The sequence below is a fragment of the Typopeltis vanoorti genome, chromosome 18 (genome assembly GCF_054136105.1).
Source record: "Typopeltis vanoorti isolate ZY-2024b chromosome 18, IOZ_Tvanoo_1.0, whole genome shotgun sequence".
Lineage (NCBI taxonomy): Eukaryota > Metazoa > Arthropoda > Arachnida > Uropygi > Thelyphonidae > Typopeltis > Typopeltis vanoorti.
In genome coordinates this window covers 63369548-63392006 of record NC_143566.1, presented here as the reverse complement: position 1 = coordinate 63392006, position 22459 = coordinate 63369548, and the positions used below count along the sequence as shown (strand labels likewise).

General features: G+C 37.0%; 1 protein-coding gene across 1 annotated transcript in view; it reads right to left on the bottom strand.

Annotated features, from left to right (window-relative positions):
- Positions 1–22459, bottom strand: part of LOC150096717 (kinesin-like protein KIF21A) — a 753433-nt gene that overhangs the window by 236719 nt on the left and 494255 nt on the right. The window contains exon 23 of the mRNA XM_090408696.1: positions 21392–21493. Coding sequence (XP_090264822.1) covers positions 21392–21493 — 102 coding nt within the window. The remainder of the gene's footprint in view (positions 1–21391; positions 21494–22459) is intronic.

Genomic DNA, 22459 nt, shown 5'->3' with positions numbered 1-22459 from the left:
CTACTACGTTCTTGCTATTTTGTGGCAAAACACTTTCTACCTACAAAAATAAGGCACAGCCATGGGCTCACTGTTATCCCCATCAATTGTTAACTTTTAATGGAAGCTTTTTAGCAATGTGCTCTAGATTCCTCTAATTTAAAACCCCACATCAGGCTCAGATATGTTGATGTTTTTGCTATCTGGTCTCATGGCCGCCAGACAGACACTTTCCTCAGCCACCTAAACAAACAACACAAGCACATACATTTCAAAATTGAGATTGAAAGGCACAACATACTTCCTTTTCTAGATACACTTATCACTTGTTTTCCTTCTGGAAGTCTTTCCTTCACTGTTTACCAGAAGCCTACACATACTGGCTAGTATATGCACAAACTCCTACCACCAACACAAAAACTAGGTGTCATTAACACACTAAAAACAGGGCTTCGAAGATTTGTTCCAATGAACAAGCACTTAAATCAGCAATACCTACAGCCAAAATTCTATCAACAAAACTTTTCACAAGACTTCACTTAAAAACAAAAATAAACTAGATTACAATAAAATTAACCATTCCATACATTAAGGGGATATCAGATAAAATAAACAGAATACTACAGAAGTACAACCATAAAGCCACTTTTAAACCTCCTGCAAAATTTAAGAACTTACTCAACTCATCCAAGGATCCACTTTCTCAACTGGCCCACCCTGGAGTATACTGTATTCAATGCACCTGTAATTTTCTATATATAGGTGAAAAGAATGTGCAACTGCTATCCAAAAAGGAACATAAACAGCACATTAAATTTAATAACTATGGTAAAGCTGGCCTTTCCAATCATGCCCTGAACACTCTACATAGAATTGACTGGAAAAGAACCTGTTACTTACATCACACCAAAACGTGGTATGAACGTAAATTTAAGAAGGCCTGTGAAATTCTTATTAATCATCCTAATCTTAACAATAACAATGGTCTAAAAATCCCAAGAATATGGAAGGCACATATTCTACACACATAATATTTCTGCCAAAGAATTAATTATAAATAGGACTGTAGGTAATCCAGGATCTTAACTCTAATATAACAACTCATGTTAAATTAGGACATAAAACTATCTATATGAAATTGTTCTCTGATGTTGTTATAAATAAAATATACCTTTGATGTAGTTATTTTAATTTTTTTTTTTTCACTAGAGGTCAGGCCAGTAGAATAACCATTGATTCAATCATTCTCTTTGGTATACTGTGTGAAATGTAATATAGCTTGTCTCTGTATATAGATGTGTATACTCCAGAGGATGACCTTAATATGAAGGTCGAAATGTCGGGAAATTATTTCTAACATGGTTGCGGTATCCATAATTTGTCTGAAAAGTGTTGAATATTGAAAATCACTGAATATTTGAAATCAGTGATATTTTGTATCTTAAATAAATTCTTAATACAAACTATACTGTTTATTTTCTAAGGAAGGAAATAAATATATTAGTATCAATATATTAATTTATATATATATATATATATATTAAGGGTCAAAGCTGTATAACTGAGAGGAGACCTCCACATAGCCTTTAAAGGAATGCAGAGAACCGACCAGGGCTTCTGACCTAATGTCCAATCCTCACCTTCTCGTGGTGCACCCTGTTGGGTATCTACTTGGATACTGAACGAATGAGGATGGGCTGGCAATTTGGGATTTAGCCGACCAAATTGTATTCTTATTGGTTAAACCAAAATAAAAAATAATGGTACGACATGACAAAATTTCATGCCGGCTGGGGCGTCGCATGGTTAACCAAGGCCCCCGTTGTTTTCGCCAGGGAACCAGGGTGAACAGCGAAAAGTCAGCTACTGGAACAAATCTGAAAATAAACCCCAACTCAACATCACCAGAGTTAAAGATAGGTACTATCAACATAGGAAGCCTGAATGGCAAAGAAATGGAGCTACCTGAGGAATTAGATAAGTACTAGATCGACATAATAAGGGTGACTGAAACAAAAAAGACAAAAACTGGTGAGATCTTTCTGAGCAATAAATATGAAATGTTATATTCAGGCAATGACTGCCATTCAAGAAGATTAGCCTCATATTTTGTGTTGAATACCATGGCTACTCCTTCTTTTCCTTGTCACTGAGAATGGGGAACTGGACAATGAGACTTATTTGTGCCTATGGTCCCACAGAAGGTTCTACTAAGGTAAAAGTGGAGGTATTTTTTGAGGCTTTAGAAAAAGCAACTGACACAATCAAAAAGGAAAAGTTGGTCCTTGCTGGGGATCTGAATAGCAGAGTAGAAAATGATTGTGAGACATACAAAAATATTTTGGGAAAATTTGGAGAAAAGAGCAAAGCTAATAATAATGTCAAATATCTGTTGGATTTCTGCTCAGGACATGGACTGGTTATTACTAATACCATGTTCCAGCATAAAAATGTGCACAAATTCACATGGAGATAAGACACAAGGAATAAGAAAAGTCTCATTGACTATGTTATTGTTGATAGTGATATTTTCTCCCTAGTGCAGGACACCAGAGTGTACACAGGATTTGAAATTGGAAGTGATCACTATTTAGTCTTGAACAGGATAAAACTGAATTTCATATTGAAAAGAATAACATGTAAGAAAGTTTTAAAGCGAATAAAAGTTGAGCAGCTCTCAGATTTGAACTGTAGACTAAAATACACAAAGATTATTGAAAAAAAATGAAAGAGTTTGAGAACAGGAATCAAACCTTGGAGATTCAGTGGCAAACTCTGAAGAAAACATTGATTGATTCTGCCAGAGAGGCATGTGGTGAGGTTGTGTGCAAGGATAAAAAAATCAGAACTCCCTGGTGGACAGGAAGTTAAAGAGGCAGTGAAGGAAAAGAAGAAAGCATATCAAAAGTTCCTGGCAAATAAGTCAGCTTGTGCTCTTAGAGAATAAGAGACAAATGCAAGAATGCTAAAAACCGTGTAAAACTAGCTAAACAACTATCGGGACAACTATCTACGGCAACATGTATTGGAAAATACCAGGGGGCAGAGAGTGCTAGACCTAGTAATTGCAACTGACAATGTAGCTGTAACAGACATGACCATGTTGCCACCAATTGGTGAGAGTGACCATAAGGTCATGACTTGGGAGGTGGCTAAAGGAGTCGAATTTACAATTAAGACAGGGTACATGTGGAATTACCGGGCTGGTAAGTATGACAAGCTTAGGTGTGTGCTTGGCTCAATGCCATGGCATGTAAAACTGCAAGGGCTGGATGTTGATAGTGCATGGGAGGTGGTTAAGAACTGTTTGCAGGAGGCAATGGCTGACTGTATACCAAGAGTCCGAATAATAAATCAAGTAGGGGTTAAATGGATGAATAACACTATTAAGCTTGAGCTGCAAAAAAAAGAAACAATTGTGGAGGGAATTTAAGGAGAAGGGTGACCATCAGGTGCAGGAACAGTATAAAGAGGCCAGGATGGTAACAAGGGTGGTAAGAAAAGCAAAAGCAGATTACGAAAGGAAATTGGCCATGCAGGCTAAAGAGAATCCCAAACAGTTTTTTTCAATATGTTGTAAGTAAAAGGAAAAATGCTCATGGTAGAATGATCGTAAAAAATGCTGAGAGTAGGGAGGTAACCGAATCAGTCGATGTTGTGGAATTACTGAGCGAGCACTTTGCAAGAGTATATCATCCATGTGGTGACTTTGCAGAAATGGAAGAACCAACAGCTTATACTGGAATTGTGATGAATGAAGTAGAGGTAACTAGTCTATTACAGAACCTCAATGTCAATACATCTGTGGGATTGGATGGTATACCAGCTCGTGTCGTACGTGAAGCGGCCAAAGAATTGTCAGTGCCCTTGACCATTTTGTTTAATTTGAGCCTCAGTGGGTCAGTCCCAAGGGGGTGGGGAAAGAGGGGAAAATAGTTCCACTGCACAAAGGTGGTTCCAAGGCTGCTGTTGAAAATTACCGGCCAATCAGCATAACAGGAATCATTATCAAGGTCTTAGAGAAAATAGTCAAGAGGAAAATACAAGATTGAATAGAAGAAAATGGGATACTGTATCGGGGACAGCATGGTTTTGTGAAGGGTAGGTCATGCCTCAGTAACTTGCTCACGTATTATAACACAGTGACGGCTGAACTGGATAAGGGTAATGGGTTTACAGTGATTCTACTGGACCTTGCTAAGGCCTTTGACAGGATACCACATGGAATTCTAATCAGTAAATTGCAGCATATGGGAATGGACATAGGGTTGGTGAGATGGATAGGAAGGTGGTTGACGGAGAGATATTAGAGAGTGGTTTACTCAGGAGTAGAGTCCACAAGACGGCGACTAGTGGTGTGCCACAAGGATCTGTTCTTGGACCACTGCTGTTTAATTTGTTCATAAATGATATAGGAAAGGATCTGAGAGGAACAGTTCATTTGATAGCGGATGATGCGAAGTTGGGTAGGGCAATAGTGAATGCAGATGACGTCAAAATTTTGCAGGATGATTTGGATACATTGGAGGTCTGGGCTAGGGAGAATGGATGTCAATTTAATGTGGCAAAATGTAAGGTTATGCATTTTGGGGTGAAAAGATTGGAGGCAGTTTACTGCATTGGTGGAACCGTGCTCCAGGAAATTGATGAGGCACGAGATTTAGGAGTGTTGGTGGATAAGGAATTGAAATTTTGCAAAAGTGGCCAAATCAGCTCATCAAATCACTTGGTTGCTGAAGAATACGTTGACAAGCAGAGACAAGCAGGTTATTGTTCCTCTGTATCGAGCCTTGATAAGACCCCATCTCGACTACTGTGCTCAGATTTGGTCACCAAGGTTTCTTCTTGATGGGGAGGAGGTGGAGAGGATCCAGAGGCAAGTGACCAAGATGATAGCAGGTCTGTGGAATGAACTGCATGAGAACAGGTTGAGGATTTGTGGGTTGCAAAAATTGGTTGATAGGCGGAGGAGGGGAGATATGATTGAGACATTCAAATTACTGAAGGGTTTCTATAAAATTAATTCAGAAGATATTTTTGAGAACAGGGCTGGTTGTGGGAGGACTAGGGGACATCCATGGAAACTGGGCAAAAGTGTGGTTAGTAAAGGTGTTAGAGCTGGGTTCTTTACTTTTAGAGTAGTGAATGAGTGGAATGCGCTCCCTGAGTCTGTGGTGGATGCTGTGACAGTGAATGAGTTTAAGGCGAGGTATGATAGATACTGTATGAATGTCGAATAGTTGTGATGAATATGATTTAGGGCCTCCCTCGATGAGTCTAATGACTCCCTGGAGTTGCCCGTAATAATAGTAATAGTAATAAACAAAAGTAATGGGAGGACTTTGGCAAGAATATAGAAAATAAATATCAAGGTGGGAAAATATTCTGGAGGTTGTTGAAGAAGCTTAGGAATGGAGGAAAGAGTGCTGTAAAAGGAGTTAGAGATGATAAAGGTGACATGAAAATGGGAGAAAAAGATATCCTTGAAGTATGGAGTAATTACTTTGAAAAACTGGTAAATGAAACAAGCAGTGATGACAGCACAGTGGTAAAAAAACACTGACCAGGCATGCAGTCAGGAATACATATCCATACTTGAAGTAGAAAAAGCCATCAAAAGCTTGAAATATGGAAAGGCAGCAGGAATAGATGATATTCTACCAGAAATGCTGAAGTATGGTGGTATAAAAGTCTTACAGTGGCTGCACTGCATAGTTCAGAAAGCCTGGACAGAGGGACGAATTCCCGATGACTGGAGTAGAGCTCTCATAGTACCCATATATAAAAAGGGAAATAAAACTGAATGTAAGAATTACAGAGGTATTTCCCTACTGAGTGTTCCTGGCAAGATTTATGCAAGTATACTTGAGAAAAGATTGAGAAGATTTGTGGAAGAAAAGCATGGTGAAGAACAAGCTGGATTCAGGCCAAATAGAGGCTGTCAGGATCAGATCTTCACTTTACGACAAATAATCGAGAAAGCATTAGAACATAACAGAGATCTGTATTTACGTTTTGTCTATTTGGAAAAGGCATATGACAAGGTGCCAAGAGAGAAGCTATTCAATACGCTACAGTTATATGGTGTCAATGGGGCATTATATCAAGCAATACTTAGTCTTTATTTGAGTTGTAAGTCAGCAGTTAGAATTGAAGGAAGTACAGGAAGATGGTTTAATGTTAAATCTGGTGTGAGACAAGGATGTACATTATCCCATCTGTTATTCATTATCTATATGGATCACATTATGAAGGAAAGTGGTATTAAACATGATATCAAAATTGGAGATGTTAATGTCAGCTCGTTGCTTTATGCGGATGATGTCATACTTCTAAATAAATCTGCTACAAGTCTGTAAGATTCTCTGACTAAATTGAATAGCTGTTGTAATAGATATGGTATGAAGGTCAGCAATAAAAAGACAAAGACAATGAAAATAGGCAGAATCATTGAAAATGTCAACTGTGTTGTGAATGGAGAACCTGTGGAACAAGTAAAACATTTCAGCTACTTAGGCACAATTTTTACTGAAGATGGTAAATTAAATATAGAAATAGACAACAGAATTAACAAAGCTGGTATGGTGGGAAGTCAATTGAATAAATTCATATGTAATAAGGGAGAAATTAGTCGAAACACTAAATTAGCTGTATACATGACAGTGTTCAAACCAGTTTTAACATATGGATCTGAGAGCTGGGTCAGAAGTAAAACATTTGACCAAAGACTAGAGACTGCAGATATGAGATTCCTGAGAAAGATTAGAGGCGTGAACAGATGGCATCAATGGCAATATCATATTAAAAACGACGATATTAGGAAAGAACGTGACATTGTCAACATCCAGGAATGCATTAGCAGAGCTAATCCCAGGTGGTATGGTCACTTAAATAGAATGGGCGAAGAAAGATTAGCGAAACAAGTGTTATCTGCCAGGTTGGCAACAAAAAGACCCAGAGGAAGACCAACATATTGGTGGATTTCTATCGTCTATGGTACAAAGTGCCTTAGATGATAGAAATATAAGATCTGATAATGTTGGAGTCTTGACAAGTAACAGACTGATTTGGAAGAAAATTGTAGATAGGAAGTTAGTGATGAGGAAATTTTTTTCATGTAATACTATCATATCCTGTACACCCCTTGAGGGTAACATGGCAGGAATTTGATGATGATGATGATATATACAGGGTGTCCCAAAATTCACACAAAAAGTAATTTTGATAGAAAACACAGGTTTTTAATTAAAAATTGTAATTTCTTATTGATTGATAAAGTATACAGTATAGGGTTATGCATGGAATAGCATATCGGGTAAATGGCCTCCACGGCTTTGCTAGCACATACGCACTCTTTTGTCGAAATTTTCCATGACCGTTTTGCATAAATGTGGCTGAATTTCGCTGATGCAGTGCTCAATTTCTTCCTTCAAGGGGTAGGTGGTCGTGGGCTTGTTGGCATAAACCTTAGACTTCAAAAAACCCCATAGAAAAAAGTCCAACGGCGTTAAGTCACATGATCTGTGCGGCCAATTCTGATCACCAAAACAGGAAATTACATGATCAGGAAATGACTCGTGCAATAATTGAATTGTTTCTCGGGCTGTATGGCATGTGGAACCATCTTGTTGAAACCACATGTCGTCTACATCCGTATCTTGCAATTTAGGCACAAAAAACTAGATTATCATGTCGCGATAACTAGCACCATTAACTGTTATTGCCTTACCAGCGCATTTTCGAAGAAGAATGGACCGATGATGCCTCCAGCCCAAAATCCGCACCAAACAGTGACACGTTGTGGATGCATTTGTTTCTCAACAATCACTCATGGATTTTCTGAACCCCAAATGCGACAATTTTGTCGATTAATGAAGCCATCAAGATGAAAATGAGCCTCATCGCTGAAGATGATTTTGTTCGAAAAATAAACATCCACTTGTTGTTGTTCCATAATCCATTCAACGAACTCTCTTCGCTGTGTGTGGTCATTTTTAATAACCCTGAACTGTCAGCTGTCACGCTGTCTTTTTTTTCTTGTTGGCAACATTTTACTGCACAAATGGCGCTAAATTTAAATCTTGCGTGAATTTTGGGACACCCTGTATATATATTTAGTATATAGAAAATATTTGATTTAATTTCATGTTGTGTAACATTTAAAAATTAAGTTGTATGGGTTATAATTAAGTGCTATGAGAGTGAATGCTGACATCTAGATGATCCTCTTCAGCATCTAAAGAACTTCAAATAATAAAGAGTAGGAACATCAGCAAATTAAAAAACATTACCTTCAAGTTTCAATTACCATATGAAAACACTGTACTAAACTTATCTTCTTTCACCCTAGAAATAAAGGCACATCCTCAGTCACAGCCATAACTATGCTGTCACACCTAGAAATATACTGACAAATGAAATTATGATCCAGACTGAGTGAGGTATCTATAGACTTCCTATATCTATATTGCAAGCAGGAGCAGACTAGATTTAGCCAGTGCTTTAATATAGGCAAAACATCCTAAGAGCAACCTACCCCACAAGGAATTTGAGGAATTATTAGAATAGAAGAACAACAAAAGAATAACATCAATGAAAGCAGATAAGAAAAATGAACTAGGCCTAATCCACCAACTAAATTCTTTACTTAAGGATAAATCCACCTATCATCGTTTGGCTTTGATCCTATAACAATGAGATTAAATCCTTCAGAGGATCCTTAAAAATGTCACCTCCTGCCCTGTAGAAATTATTGATAAATTAAAACCATACAAATCTAGACCATCCTAGAAATATAAGCTTCCAAAAAATCCACAAACAAAATATACTGCTATGCCTCATAGAGTATGGCTGAATAGAAATTCAGCAAAAAAAATCCAGACCTCACCCTCAATCAATTGACAAGTCTCCATTTTGATGGTAGTTTTTTCACTTAGCTATGCTACCAATTATATATTTGGTTTAATCCTTTATCCTAGTGTCAGCAAACAAAGATTGCACTTTAGTATTTTCAGGACTGGGGCAACTCGTGGCATAAGTTCTCATAACTTGCCTTAGTATCCCATAATGCAAAGCACATCTCCTTCCGGACATGTATAATGCTATGCATTAAGGGAAGGGTCACTACCCAGACTAGTTTCAATCTTTATTGAGGTCTCATCAGTGGGAGCCAGAGGTGGTGATGCTAAGGTGGAAGTAATGGAGAAGTCATATTTCCATATGACAGTTGCCAAAAGGTGTCACACCTTATTATTAAAATTCTCTGGATTAGAGATAAGTTGATGGAAGTTTTTTCACTTGGCTATGCTACCAATTATATATTTGGTTTAATCCTTTATCCAAGTGTAAGCAAACAAAGTTTGTGTCTGAAGTATTTTCAGGACTCCTTGTGAACTTGTGATTATAATGCATAGCATTATACATGTCTGCAAGGAGATGTGCTTTGCATTATGGGATACTAAGGCAAGTGATGAGAACTTATACCACCTTTGTCACGAGTTGCCCCAGTCCCAAAAATACTTCAGGCACAAACTTTGTTTGCTTACACTTGGATAAAGGATTAAACCAAATATATAATTGGTAACTCTCCATTTTGTTCAATGTTGCACTAAAAGATATCTTCGGCCCTTATATACAAGATGAATTTCCTCCCGATATCTCAGCCTTGTTCAGTTTACCATGAAACCAGTCTCTTTCACTTGGCTACTTTTAAGTCGATGATATGTTCTCCATTTGGGCACGTCTTCAATATCCTCAGCACCTTTTCAACACATCTTAACCGATTCACTTTAGAAATCAGTCTGTCCTTGATTATATGCCAACCTGATAGAACCTTCGTATTCTGTGTTTACTCCCGTCCCTCACATACACAGGTAGATACATCTACTAACAGTTACATCTCCTCACCAGGGCAAAAGTGAGGAGATGCAAAAGACATTGATAACAATGTCTTCATTACTGAACTTGAAGATTTTTTTTGATAATGATCACAACAAGGAAATTTTAACAGACCCACCCTGCACAAAACCTAAACAACACTAAATCTATGAGCATCCTATATATTTGGGACAAACAAAATATGAATCCTAAGAATGAGTCATGAAATCTGCACAAACTTTTACAACTGTTTCCTTGAACTCTAACAGTGTAATCCTGCTCAGTTGTGACCAAGAAATAAGACCAAAACATAAGCTAATAAGTACATGCTACATTACTCATTCTTATAATTCAAATTTGAATATAGTTAATGGTATTTATCTCTGATGATGTCCGTATAATATTATATGAAAGATATTGGACTTTTTGAATAAAATTCTATATTTTTTCTACATGTGTAAGCCATATAAGTATCTATAAATGTTTAGTACACATATTCCCTTAAAACAATTAATATTTGGGATATGTCTGAAAAGCTGGCAGAAATTGTAATAAAATACAATCTTGTAACAAGCTACAGACCATACAAAAAAGTGGCATCTCATAACTACTACTCCAAGGACAAGCTACAGTCCACACACTACTATGGACAAACAGGCTGGACAGCAAACATCAGAATCTCCACATAAGAACCTTTATATCAATGATATTGCCAGTGGATTGCAAGGGGATATTCAGTTGTTTGTGGATGATGCGAAGCTGGGAAGGATTATTAGTAACAGTGCAGCCCTGCAAGAGGATTTGAATAAGCTAGATAGATGGGCAAATGAATGGGGATATCTGTTTAATGCAGCAAAATGTAAGGTCTTGAGGTTTGGGAAACATCGATGGGATGCTGCATACTCTATGCGAGGAGTTATACTGGAGGAAGTAGGGGAGACAAGAGATCTGGGGTTGATGATTGATAGAAACCTGAAATTTAGGGGACATATTGCAAAGGTGGTGAAGGTAACACAGAGGATTGCTGCAATTATGAGAAGGACACTAACCTGCAGAGATAAAAGTGTTATCATTCCGTTGTATAAGTCTCTGATCAGACCACACTTAGACTACTGTTCTCAGATTTGGTCCCCAGGATTTGAAGGGGATAAATTAACTGTGGGAAGGGTACAAAGGCGGATAACAAAGATTGTGTCAGGACTGTACAATTTTGGTTATGAGGATCAGCTGAGGGAATGTGGACTGCAGAGTTTGGTGGATAGAAGAAGGAGAGGATATGATTGAGACTTTTAAACTGTTGAGAGGTGGTTACAGGGTTGACACTGGGAGTTCTTTCGCTTGGTTGAACAGCGGGAAGGAGTGATGACAAGAGGCCATCCCTGGAAGTTATGAAAGGAAACTGTGAGCAAGAGGGTGAGGGGAGGTTTCTTTGCATGGAGGGTGGTTGAACGATGGAATGCATTGCCTGATGGAGTGGTGAGAGCAAGAATGGTCAATGAGTTTAAGGAGTGGTATGTCTTTATGTTTCTTGGGGGGGGGGGGGAAGACCTCCCCTCGATGAGTCTTGACAGACTTTGTTCTTAGGAAGGACCTCCCACGATGAGTCTTTTGACTCCATGGAGGCCTGAAAAATAATAATAATAAAAAGAACTACATCTGGTTCTAGCACCAGAACAGCCATTCAGGATATACAGACAAATTAAATATGCTGGTAAAGGTCACTTTACTTCACTGTAGCAAAACATAAATATGAGAGACTGTTCATATTTATGTTTTGGCAGATTCTGGGAATAGTCTCTCATATTTATGTTTTGCTACAGTGAAGTCAAGTGACCTTTACCAGCATATCTTATTGGTCTGTATATCCTAAACAGCTGTTCTGGTGCTAGAACCTGATGTAGTTCTTATGTAGAGATTCTGATGTTTGCTGTCCAGCCTGTTTGTCCATAGTAGTGTGTGGACTGTAGCTGGTCCTTGGAGTAGTAGTTAAGAGATGCCACTTTTTTGTATGGTCTGTAGCTTGTTACAAGATTGTATTTTATTACAATTTCTGCCAGCTTTACAGACATATCGCAAATATTAATTGTTTTAAGGGAATATGTGAACTAGACATTTATAGATACTTATATGGCTTACACATGTAGAAAAAAGATAGAATTTTATTCAAAAAGTCCAATATCTTTCACCTACTATTATACTGACATCATCAGAAATAAATACCAGTAACTATATTCAAATCTGAATCAAAAGAATGAGTAATGTAGCATGTACTTATTAGCTTATGTTTTGGTCTCATTTCTTGCTCACAACTGAGTTGACAGGATTACACTGTTAGTAGGTATCTACTAGGTACTGAACAAATGAGGATGGGCTGGCAATTTGGAACTTGCCGACCAAATTGTACGCTCTATTGACTTAAACCACAAATGCATAAAATGGTACGTGACAAGATTTCATGTCAGCTGGGCACTGCCTGATTAAACAAGCCTCCCCCTCCCACACACACACCTGCAGCTTTCATCAGGGGAACTAAGGTGAACAGAAAAGTCAGCTACTGGAATAAGCTCCACCTCTACATCTAAAAGTAGAAGAAGAAACCCAGCAGCAGAAGAAATTAAGATAGGAACTATTAATATAAGGAGTATTAATGAAAAGGAAATCGAACTTACAGAAGAAGTGGAAAAGTACCACAGGGACATAATTGGCATTACTGATGAAAATAGAACAAAACCAGGTGAGATCTTATTAAATAATACATATAGGATGTTATATTTAGGAAATAATGATCAAGGAAAGGAAACAGTGGCAACAGTATTCAACACCAAACATGAAAGTAAACTTCTTGACTGGAAGGCAGTTTCAAGTAGAGTGATGTGAACACACTTCAAAATGGACGATGATACTTATTTGTACCTATGTCTCACAAAAGGGTCTTCTAGGGAAGAGGTGGAAGAACTCTTTGAGTCATTAGAACAATCAGTTGACATAAAGAAAATGGAAAAAGTGCTCCTTGTTGGAGATCTAAACAGCAGCGTAGGAAACTAATCCCATCAGGCATATAGGAACATTCCTATTTTGGGAAAATTTAGAGAAAAGGGCAAAGCGAATAAAATGGTTAAGTATTTGCTGGATTTCTACTCAGGATACATACTAGTCATTACTAACACCATGTTTCAACATAAATATTTGCACAAGTTCATACAGAGAGAAAACAAAAGAAATAAAAGACTCATTGAGTAGGTCAGCGTTGATAGTGATATCTTTATGCTGGTTCAGGATATGAGACTGTACAGAGGATATAAAATTGGAAGTGACCATTATTTAGTGCTAAGCAGGATAAAATGGATATTACATTGAAAAGAATAGTACATAAGAAAGTTTTAAAAATAATTAAAGTCGAGCAGTTTTTATAATGGTTGACTCGACTATAGAAACATTATTGAAGAAAATCTGAAGCAGTCAAAAAAACAAGAACCAAATCTTGAAGACATTGATTCAGCTAGGGAGGTAAGTGGTAAATGTCTGTAAGGATAGAAAAATAAGAACCATGATGAACACAAGAAGTTAAAGAAGCAATTTTAGAAAAGAAGAAAGCATACCAAAGAATCCTAGCAAATAAGTTGGCAGACTAGAATAAAGACATTATTCGTGTTCATCTTAATGGGAATGACATCACCAGCAAACTTCAGGATTACCCCCAAAATGTATTTTCTGAGCAGCAGCATCGGCCTCCACAACCAAGACATCCCCGGCCTCAAAGTCTACCTTCACATAGGCGATTGAGGAAGAGGACTTATTCAGAAATGTAAGCCTTATATAAGAAGAATCGCAGGATGTGTGAGAAGACTATACTAGATGGGGCATCTCCACCACTCTTTTCTCCACTCCACCACTGCATTTACCTGATCAAGACCAGCCTGTGTGGGACAGACCCAAGAATCAACCATTTATTCTCCCCATATTGCATGAAGAAATTATATCAGCTTTCCCCCTAGTAATTCAGCTTCTGACCCTGATGACTTTCCAGTGTCACATTTAAGGAAAGTGCGCATTCAGATTCTTCAAGATCTTGTGAACATTTTTCTATCAACTAAAGTTATTCTACCTTATTTATGGAACTCAAGAACTATATTTATCCCAAAGAAGGATACCACAAGCAGAGGTGTGGATTAGAGGTCTATTACAGTTTCTCCTGTTCTTCAACTTCATCATAAAGAGATTGCAAAAGTATATTTAATGTGATATGTGGCAGAGAGCCTTTGTCCCTCCAGATGACTGTACTGAGAAGATCTATATTCTTTCTGCCCTCCTTTCCGATTTCTGCCGACATCTTAAGCCTATGTTTATGGCTTCCCTGGACACTCAGAAATCACTTGATAGTGTTCCTATTCCAGATTCTTTTCATTCATGCGTTTTAGAGTTATACTCTAATAATTCTATAACTATTAATATAGGAGCCTGTGCGACTTCTATTCCCATAGTTCAGGGTGTTCACCAAGGTGACCCTCTATCCCCCCCCTCTTTTCTTCAACTGCATTACTGATGAGTTTCTTTGTTCTCTACTTAACCATACTGGTTACTCTCTTGATGCTTCTTCTTTTAATGCTATGGCCTTTGCAGATGACCTTATTCTCGAGGCCTCCACTAAGGTAGGCCTGCAGGAACTCCTTGACTGGGCAGTAGACTTCTTTCGTGTTAGAGGTCTTACCATGGATGTGGAAAAGTCCTGCTTATTAGCACTTGTCCCTTTGAGGCATAACAAGAAGCTAAAGGTTGAAAATCTTGAGCCCCCCCCCCTGCACGATAGACCATTGCATTGGCTTACCATCCTGGAAGAATAGAAATATCTTTGTATCTTCTTTACACGAAAAGGACGGTCTTGTATTTCCTTCTCTTTAGAAAATGCTTTGTCATCTTTAAGAAAAGCTTCTCTCAAACCCCAGCAAAAGCTTTTCCTCCTTTCAAATTATTTGCTCCCTAGATACTATCATCAGTTGATACTCAGACGTACCTATGTCTCAGTACTGTCCCATATGGATAGTGCTATCTGCTCTTCCATTCGTTCATGGCTTAGGCTTCCTTTAGATACTCATGTTGCCTATTTTCATGCCAAGGTGAAGGAAGGGAAATGGTATCCCTTCGCTCAGCTGTCTTATCCCATGCCTCAGTTAAAATAGAATTTACTAGAAATATCCATTCTCAAATTTGCAGAGATGCATTTCATTGTCCTGTTATCCAGGAAGACTTTCGGTATGCTACAGAGTGGACCAAATATCAAGGTCAACTGATAGAGACTTAGCAGAGCATAGGAAATCAGCTACATAGCTCTGTCCATGGTGCATCACTTTAAGAATCTAATCTAGTGCCTCCCCAGCATCAATGGGTATGGGAACATACTAGACTCCTACCTGGTTATGAATTAATCGACTTAATCAGGGCTGGGTTCAATGCCCTGCCCAACCCATGGAGGGGGGGGGGGGTGACAGAAGTAGTATGGCAGGTTGCCACTACAGCGAAACCCTTTCTCATATTGCCCAATGTTGTTTTTGAACTCATCGTAGTCGGGTGAAGCGGCATGATGCTGTGGTCTCCATATTAAATAATCGATTGAAACACAAAGGTTGGGAGACTGTATTTAAACCATACTATAGGACTATGGCTAGTATAAGAAAGCCCAATTTAATTGCAAAGAAGGACGAGAGAGAGTTTGGGTTATTGATGCACAGACAGTAGGCACTAAGTGTCTACTTGTTGTCAATCATGGGAACAAGGTCTCATATTATGAGCAGAATACAGATCTTGTTCAACAGACTGAAGAGGAGTTTGGGGTAGCTCCTCAATTTACTAGTGCTACAACCCCCCCTTCGTGGTGTATGGTGCAATAAGAGTTACAAAGACTTGACTTCTATAGGCATTACTTTGGCAGATATTAACATCTTGCTGCTTAGAGCTTTGCAGGGCACACACTGGTGGCTTGCAGTCATCACCAACAAATCATTTATAGAATACCTCATACCAGCATGAGATAGATCTTGATGTATTTTGTTCGGCCTTTCTGGCCTATTGGGGCAAAGGCATCGACCTTTGCTCTGATAGACCATATCATGTGAAGATTAATAACATAAAATAAAATAAAAGGGGTGCTTAAGGGTCAAAGCTGTATAACCGAGAGGAGACCTCCACATAGCCTTTAAAGGAATGCAGAAAACCAACCAGGCCTTCTGACCTAATGTCCAATCCTCACCTTCTCGTAGTGAACCCTGCTAGGTATCTACCTGGATACTGAATGAACGAGGATGAGCTGGCAATGTGGGATTTAGCCGACAAAATTGTATTCTTATTGGCTTAAAACACAATACAAAACCATGGTACATCATGACAGAATTTTGAGCCAGCTGGAGCTTCACCAGGTTAAACAAGGCTCCTGTTGTTTTCGCCTAAAAACCATAGCGAACAACTACTGGAACAAATCTTAAAATACAAACTCAACATCACCAGAGTTCAAGATCGGTACTATCAACATAAGAAGCCTCAATGACAAAGAAATGGAGCTAGCTGAGGAATTGGATAAGTATCAGATTAACATAATACGGGTGAATGAAACAAAAAAAAAAAAAAAACTGGTGAGATATTTCTAAGCTGAGCAATAAATAAAAAATGTTATATCCAGGCAATGACAATCAAGGAAAAGAATTAGTAGACATAGTATTCAACACTAAATACGAGGCTAATTTACTTGAATGGCAAGCAATATCAAGTAGGTTATGTGTGCAAAAATCAGAATGGGGAACTGGACAGGAGTCTTATTTGTGTCTATGGTCCCACAGAAGGTTCTACTAAGGAAGAAGTAGAGGAATTTTTTGAGGCTTTAGAGAAAGCAACTGACACAATGAAAAATGAACAGTTGGTTCTTATTGTATTTTAGGGAATATAATAAATAGCAGACTAGGAAATGATTATCAGGCATACAAAAATATTTTGGGAAAATCTGGAGAAAAGAGCAAAGCTAATAATAATAGTAAATACCTGTTGGATTTCTGCTCAAGACATGGACTGGTTATTATTAACACAATGATTCACATTAAAATGTGCACTAATTAACACGGAGAGAAAAGGCAAAGAATAAGAAAAGTCTCATTGACTATGTTATTGTTGATAGCGATGTTTTCTCCCTGGTGCAGGACACTAGAGTGTACAGAGGATTTGAAATTGGAAATGACCACCATTTAGCCTTGAGCAGGATAAAATTGAATATCACATTGAAAAGAAGAACATGTAAGAAAGTTTTAAAGCGAATAAAAGTTGAGCAGCACTCAAATGTGAACTGTAGATTAAAATACACAAATATTATTCAAGAAAAAATGAAAGAATTTGAGAACAGGAAACAAACCTTGGAGATATAGTGGCAAGCCCTGAAGAAAACATTGATTCAGCCAGAGAGGTGGTGAGGTTGTTTGCAAGGATAGAAAAATCAGAACTCCATGGTGGACACAGAAAGAGGCAGTGAAGGAAAAGAAAAAAAGCATATTGAAAGTTCCTGGCGAATAAGTCAGCTTGTGCTCTTAGAGAATACAGAAACAAATGCAAGAAAGCTAAACACTGTGTAAAACTAGCTAAACAAAAGTCATTGAAAGACTTTGGTAAGAACATAGAAAATAAATATGAGGAGGGTTTCCACCTTCCTGAAGCTATTCTGGAAGCTAGTGAAAAAAACTTAGAAATACAGGAAAAATTGCTATAAAAGAAATAAGAGATGATAAAGGTGACATGAAAATTGAAGAATGATATTCTAGACATATACTTACTTTCCGAGTCCAGAAAACCAATCATATCCTCTCCCTCCAAAAAACAGTGGCTTGTATCGCCTTGTCATTGACCATCAGAATTTCATCCGTGGAGCACACATCGATTAGATTTGTGCAACATAAAAGATGTTTGTCAGTTTGGATGTCTCCACAGTCACAGCTGTCATCATCTACATAACCCCATTTCATCAGATTACCTCTGCATTTGGACACTCCCACTCTAAGACGGTTCAGAGTCCTCCAGGTGCTGTAGGGTAGGTGATATCGCTTGATTAACTCTTCCTTAATTATAGGAACTTCTTGAAGCTGAACCAATTCCCTCCATCCATAGAACAAGGTGTCGCTCCTCAGATTTATGGATCAATGGTTTAGTCCTTTGCATAAAACTACCCCTCGATTTGAGTCAAGAAGCCGTGATGATATGGCCATACATCGAATGTCTTTCGTTCGTCATCTGCTTTTTTCTCTCCATCTCACCAGCCACTTGATGTCTTATACCTGGAGGTGCTATGCCTGCTAAGTATACAGGTTGTTGACTGGGGTTGGTCTTAGGCATCCGTTATGATCCTAATGGTATCATTTAAAGCCACATCCACATGTTTTGCATGGGCAATTGCTTCCCACACTGGGGCAGCATACTCCCCTGCAACAAAACACAATGCCAAAGCTGTCGAACGAAGTACCTCTGGTTGAGCTCCCCACGTCATGCCGGTATTCTAGATATATGGAGTAATTACTTCGAAAAACAGCTAAATGAAACAATCAGTGACAGCACATGGTAAGAAACACTCAACACGCATGCAATCAGGAATACATATCCATACTTGAAGTAGAAAAAGCCATCAAAAGCCTGAAATGTGGAAAGCAGCTGGAGTACATACATGATATTCGACTAGAAATACTCTATGGAAGTATAAAAGTCTTAGAGTGGCTGCGCTGCATAGTTTAGAAGGCCTGGACAGAGGGACGATTTCCAGATGATTTAAGTACAGCTCTCGTAGTACCCATATATAAAAAGGGAAATAAAACTGCATGTGAGAATTACAGAGGTATTTCAGTACTGAGTGTTCCTGGTAAGATATATGCAAGTATACTTGAGAAACGGTTGAGAAGGATTGTGGAAGAGAAGCTTGGTGAACAATAAGCTGGATTCAGGCCAAATAGAGACTGCCAGGATAAGATTTTCACTTTATGACAAATAGTTGAGAAATCATGGGAATATAATACAGATCTGTATTTAAGTTTCGTCAACCTGCAAAAGGCATATGACAAGGCTAAGAGAGAAGCTTTTCGAAACGCTACAGTTATATGGTGTCGATGGACATTACATCACGCAATACTTAGTCTTTATTTGGGTTGTAAGTCAGCAGTTAGAATTGAAGGAAGTACAGGAAGATGGTTTAATATTAAATCTGGTGTCAGACAAGGATGTACATTATCCTTTCTGTTATTCATTATTTATATGGATCACATTATGAAGGAAAGTGGTATTAAACCTGATATCAAAATTGGAGATGTTAATCTCAGCTCTGTGGATGATGTTATACTTCTAAATAAATCCAGTACAAGTCTGCAAGATACCCTAACTAAACTGAATAACTGTGGTAGCAAATGTGGTGTAAATATTAATGTTGGCTGCGGCATTGTAAAATTTTAATAATTCTATTATCAACTTTTTTATCATCAACTTTATATTGTTATCAACGGCAACTTTTATTCCTTTTACACGTGCACTTTAGGCGTAACTTATTTCTTCTACCTTACTCAAATAAAATTATAATCTGCTTAATATAGACCTCACTATTAATCCTTAATAATCTTCTTTATGTCCGCACTGCTAGCGAATGATCTTGTTATTCACGATAAGCAGGTTACCAACTCTCAAGCTATGCAATTTAGAAAAATTTATTTGTTTAACGACCATGCCATTCTAAATTATATATATATATAGCTTGAGAATTTAAGTATGGAACATATGCAACATCAAATTTTAACATACACAATCCCTTATAACTAGTCGTAGCAATTCTTAATTAAATAGGCTCGCAGGTTCGCTAATTTTTTTGGAGACAGAGCATTGGCAAATAGATCATGCAAAATAGTTACACAAACAAAACATTTCATTTTAACCTAATAAAATAGTACAATGCACAAACAAATAGGAGACATTAACTCTCTAAGGCCTATTACATACACAGTAGGCAACCTGTCACAATGCTCAGATATCTAAATTAGACTTGTAGGTGCTTCTTATGTTACACTTAGCTAAACTTCGTACACTACACATATAGGATAACATTCGTTTTCCCTTTCAGTTGGTACAACTTATTAACTAGCTAAATACTAACAATTTTCTGTAAGCATATATACAATTCTCAAGTGCAAGCTTTAAAGACATTAACAAAGTAGTGCTTACTTACAGTTACTTTTGCAAACACAGCTCAATCAATTTGAACAAACTTCAGCTAGTTTAGCATGACGTTGCATCTTCTTCCTGGATACTGGCTGCTGTCTGGATGATTCTGGCAGTTCTGCTGTAGAAGTTTTGGGGGAAAGCTTACATTGATTCTCCATCTGGAAACTAGAATAGAACTGCCAACATCACCTTGATTTCTAATGGGTAACCACACTCTCGTAGCACGTCCACAGGAAATTCATCGAAAATTACGGCCTCTCCCCCCCCCCCCAAATTCCAATATGAAAATATTGGAATGCTGACAAGTAGTAGCCAAAATTGGAGCAAAACTGGATACCAGGTTAATAATAATGTAAATTTAATCACGTAGTGCTTTCATAGTAGCTTGAACACCCCCTTGTGGATACATATCATAAAATTGATATAACATACCAGCTCTTCTAATAAATGCTCATTCTTTTTTTCAGAATGAGACTGATTAAAAAAAAAATAAGGTGAAATCTAACCATAGGAAATGCAGTTATAACGAACTTATTTATTAGAACAAACAACCAAAAAGGCTTGACCAAAATTCTATATTATCAATGTCATATTAAAGAAAATTCACAAAATAACTCCTTCCACACACAGACACACAAAAAATAATGTCTATTAAAAAACAAGAAATTATATTCTTGTAATCTTTTATCCAAACCAAAGTTTTCACATGAAAGCAAATGATATGTCGTCAACAGCTTGTATTTATAAGGAGATTAGTTTGTGAAGATATGTATGCCCACAGATGCAATACCCTTCGACACTTCTGTATGTGTCAGAAGAAGGATAATCCATTCTGATAATAAGGTAATCAATCCATCTTGTGAGATGAATTGTTTATTATTGCACGTCGTAAAATTAACTTTTCTTTTATGAACATTGTAGTTTTTAAAGTAGTAACTAATTTGCTTGTATAACAGTTGGAAAATTTTACGTATAAAGCATGTGTTTTGCATGTTGGTGACCAATTCATACATCCTTTATTTCTTTATCCCCTTCAGCATGAATTGACTAATCCTGGCTATCTGCCAGACCTGGTCATGTGAACTGTGGGCATACAATACTTCAAGTACTAACTCTCCTTCACATATGCTTGAATAAAGGATTAAAACAAGAATATAATTTCTCGTCATCTATAATGTACTTTACAAATCAGTGATAAAACTTTCAACAAAAAATAAATAAAAATAAATAAATAATAATAATTTTATTTATTTAATGTCTTGGGTCCCTTGAGGATATGATATAACTTAGAGTTTATTATATGCTGACCACTAACCTGACTAATAGCCATATTAAGTAATTTTTCCAAGAGATATTTTGACTCTTCTAATTGCAAACTAGGCAATATAGCACTGGGATCTATAGCATCCATTTCATCCTAAATAAAAATTTGAATAAAATACATTTAATAAATGAGATTAACATCATCTAAATATTAATACTTAACATAATGTTTATTAATAGCCATATTAAGTAATTTTTCCAAGAGATATTTTGACTCCTCTAATCTTTCTATAGTGCTATATTGCAAATTAGACAATATAGCAGTGGGATCTATAGCATCCATTTCATCTTAAATAAAAATTTTAATAAAACACGTTTAATAAATGAGGTTAACATCATCTAATACTTAGATGATGTTAACCTCATCTAATAATAATAATAATTATTATTAGTAGTAGTAGTAATAATAATAATTAATCTAATAATTAATACTTAGCATAATGTTTATTAATATCTTTATAAAAAAAAAAGTATTAAAACAATATTTTGAACTTTGTTTTTAATTTTTTTGTTTTGCATTTAATGCAACATTAACACATTCAATGAAAATTTTTGTTCTCTGTTCATTCCATATTCAGATTCAGGATATTCAAAAAAAAATTTTTTTCTTCCCCTTTTCTTTAACACTCTTTTCTATATCCCACTCCCCACCAACATTTAAAAAAAAACCTCAGTCAGTGCAAGCAAATTCTGAAGCTAAACAAAGACTGGTAAAAAAAAAAAATATAAGGTGGAATACTAACAATAGATCATTTAAAAATAGAACAAGCTGCGTGATGTTATATCACTAAGTATTAAAGGGAACATTTTTAAGCAGAGACATGATTGAAATAAAGATATTAATTAATAATATTAAATAACATAAAATTAATATGAATTAATGAGTTATCCTGATTAGACTTTCCCAGATTTTTGATATAGATATACAGTCATTCCGATTCAGGTTAGGACGATGGAGTAAGGCTTCTACGCTTTCTTTGAATAAATGTTCAAATTTATAACAGGATCTATGTAAGAGGCGAGTTTTGGACCAAAGGATGTTGTGGTTAGTTTCAATCCC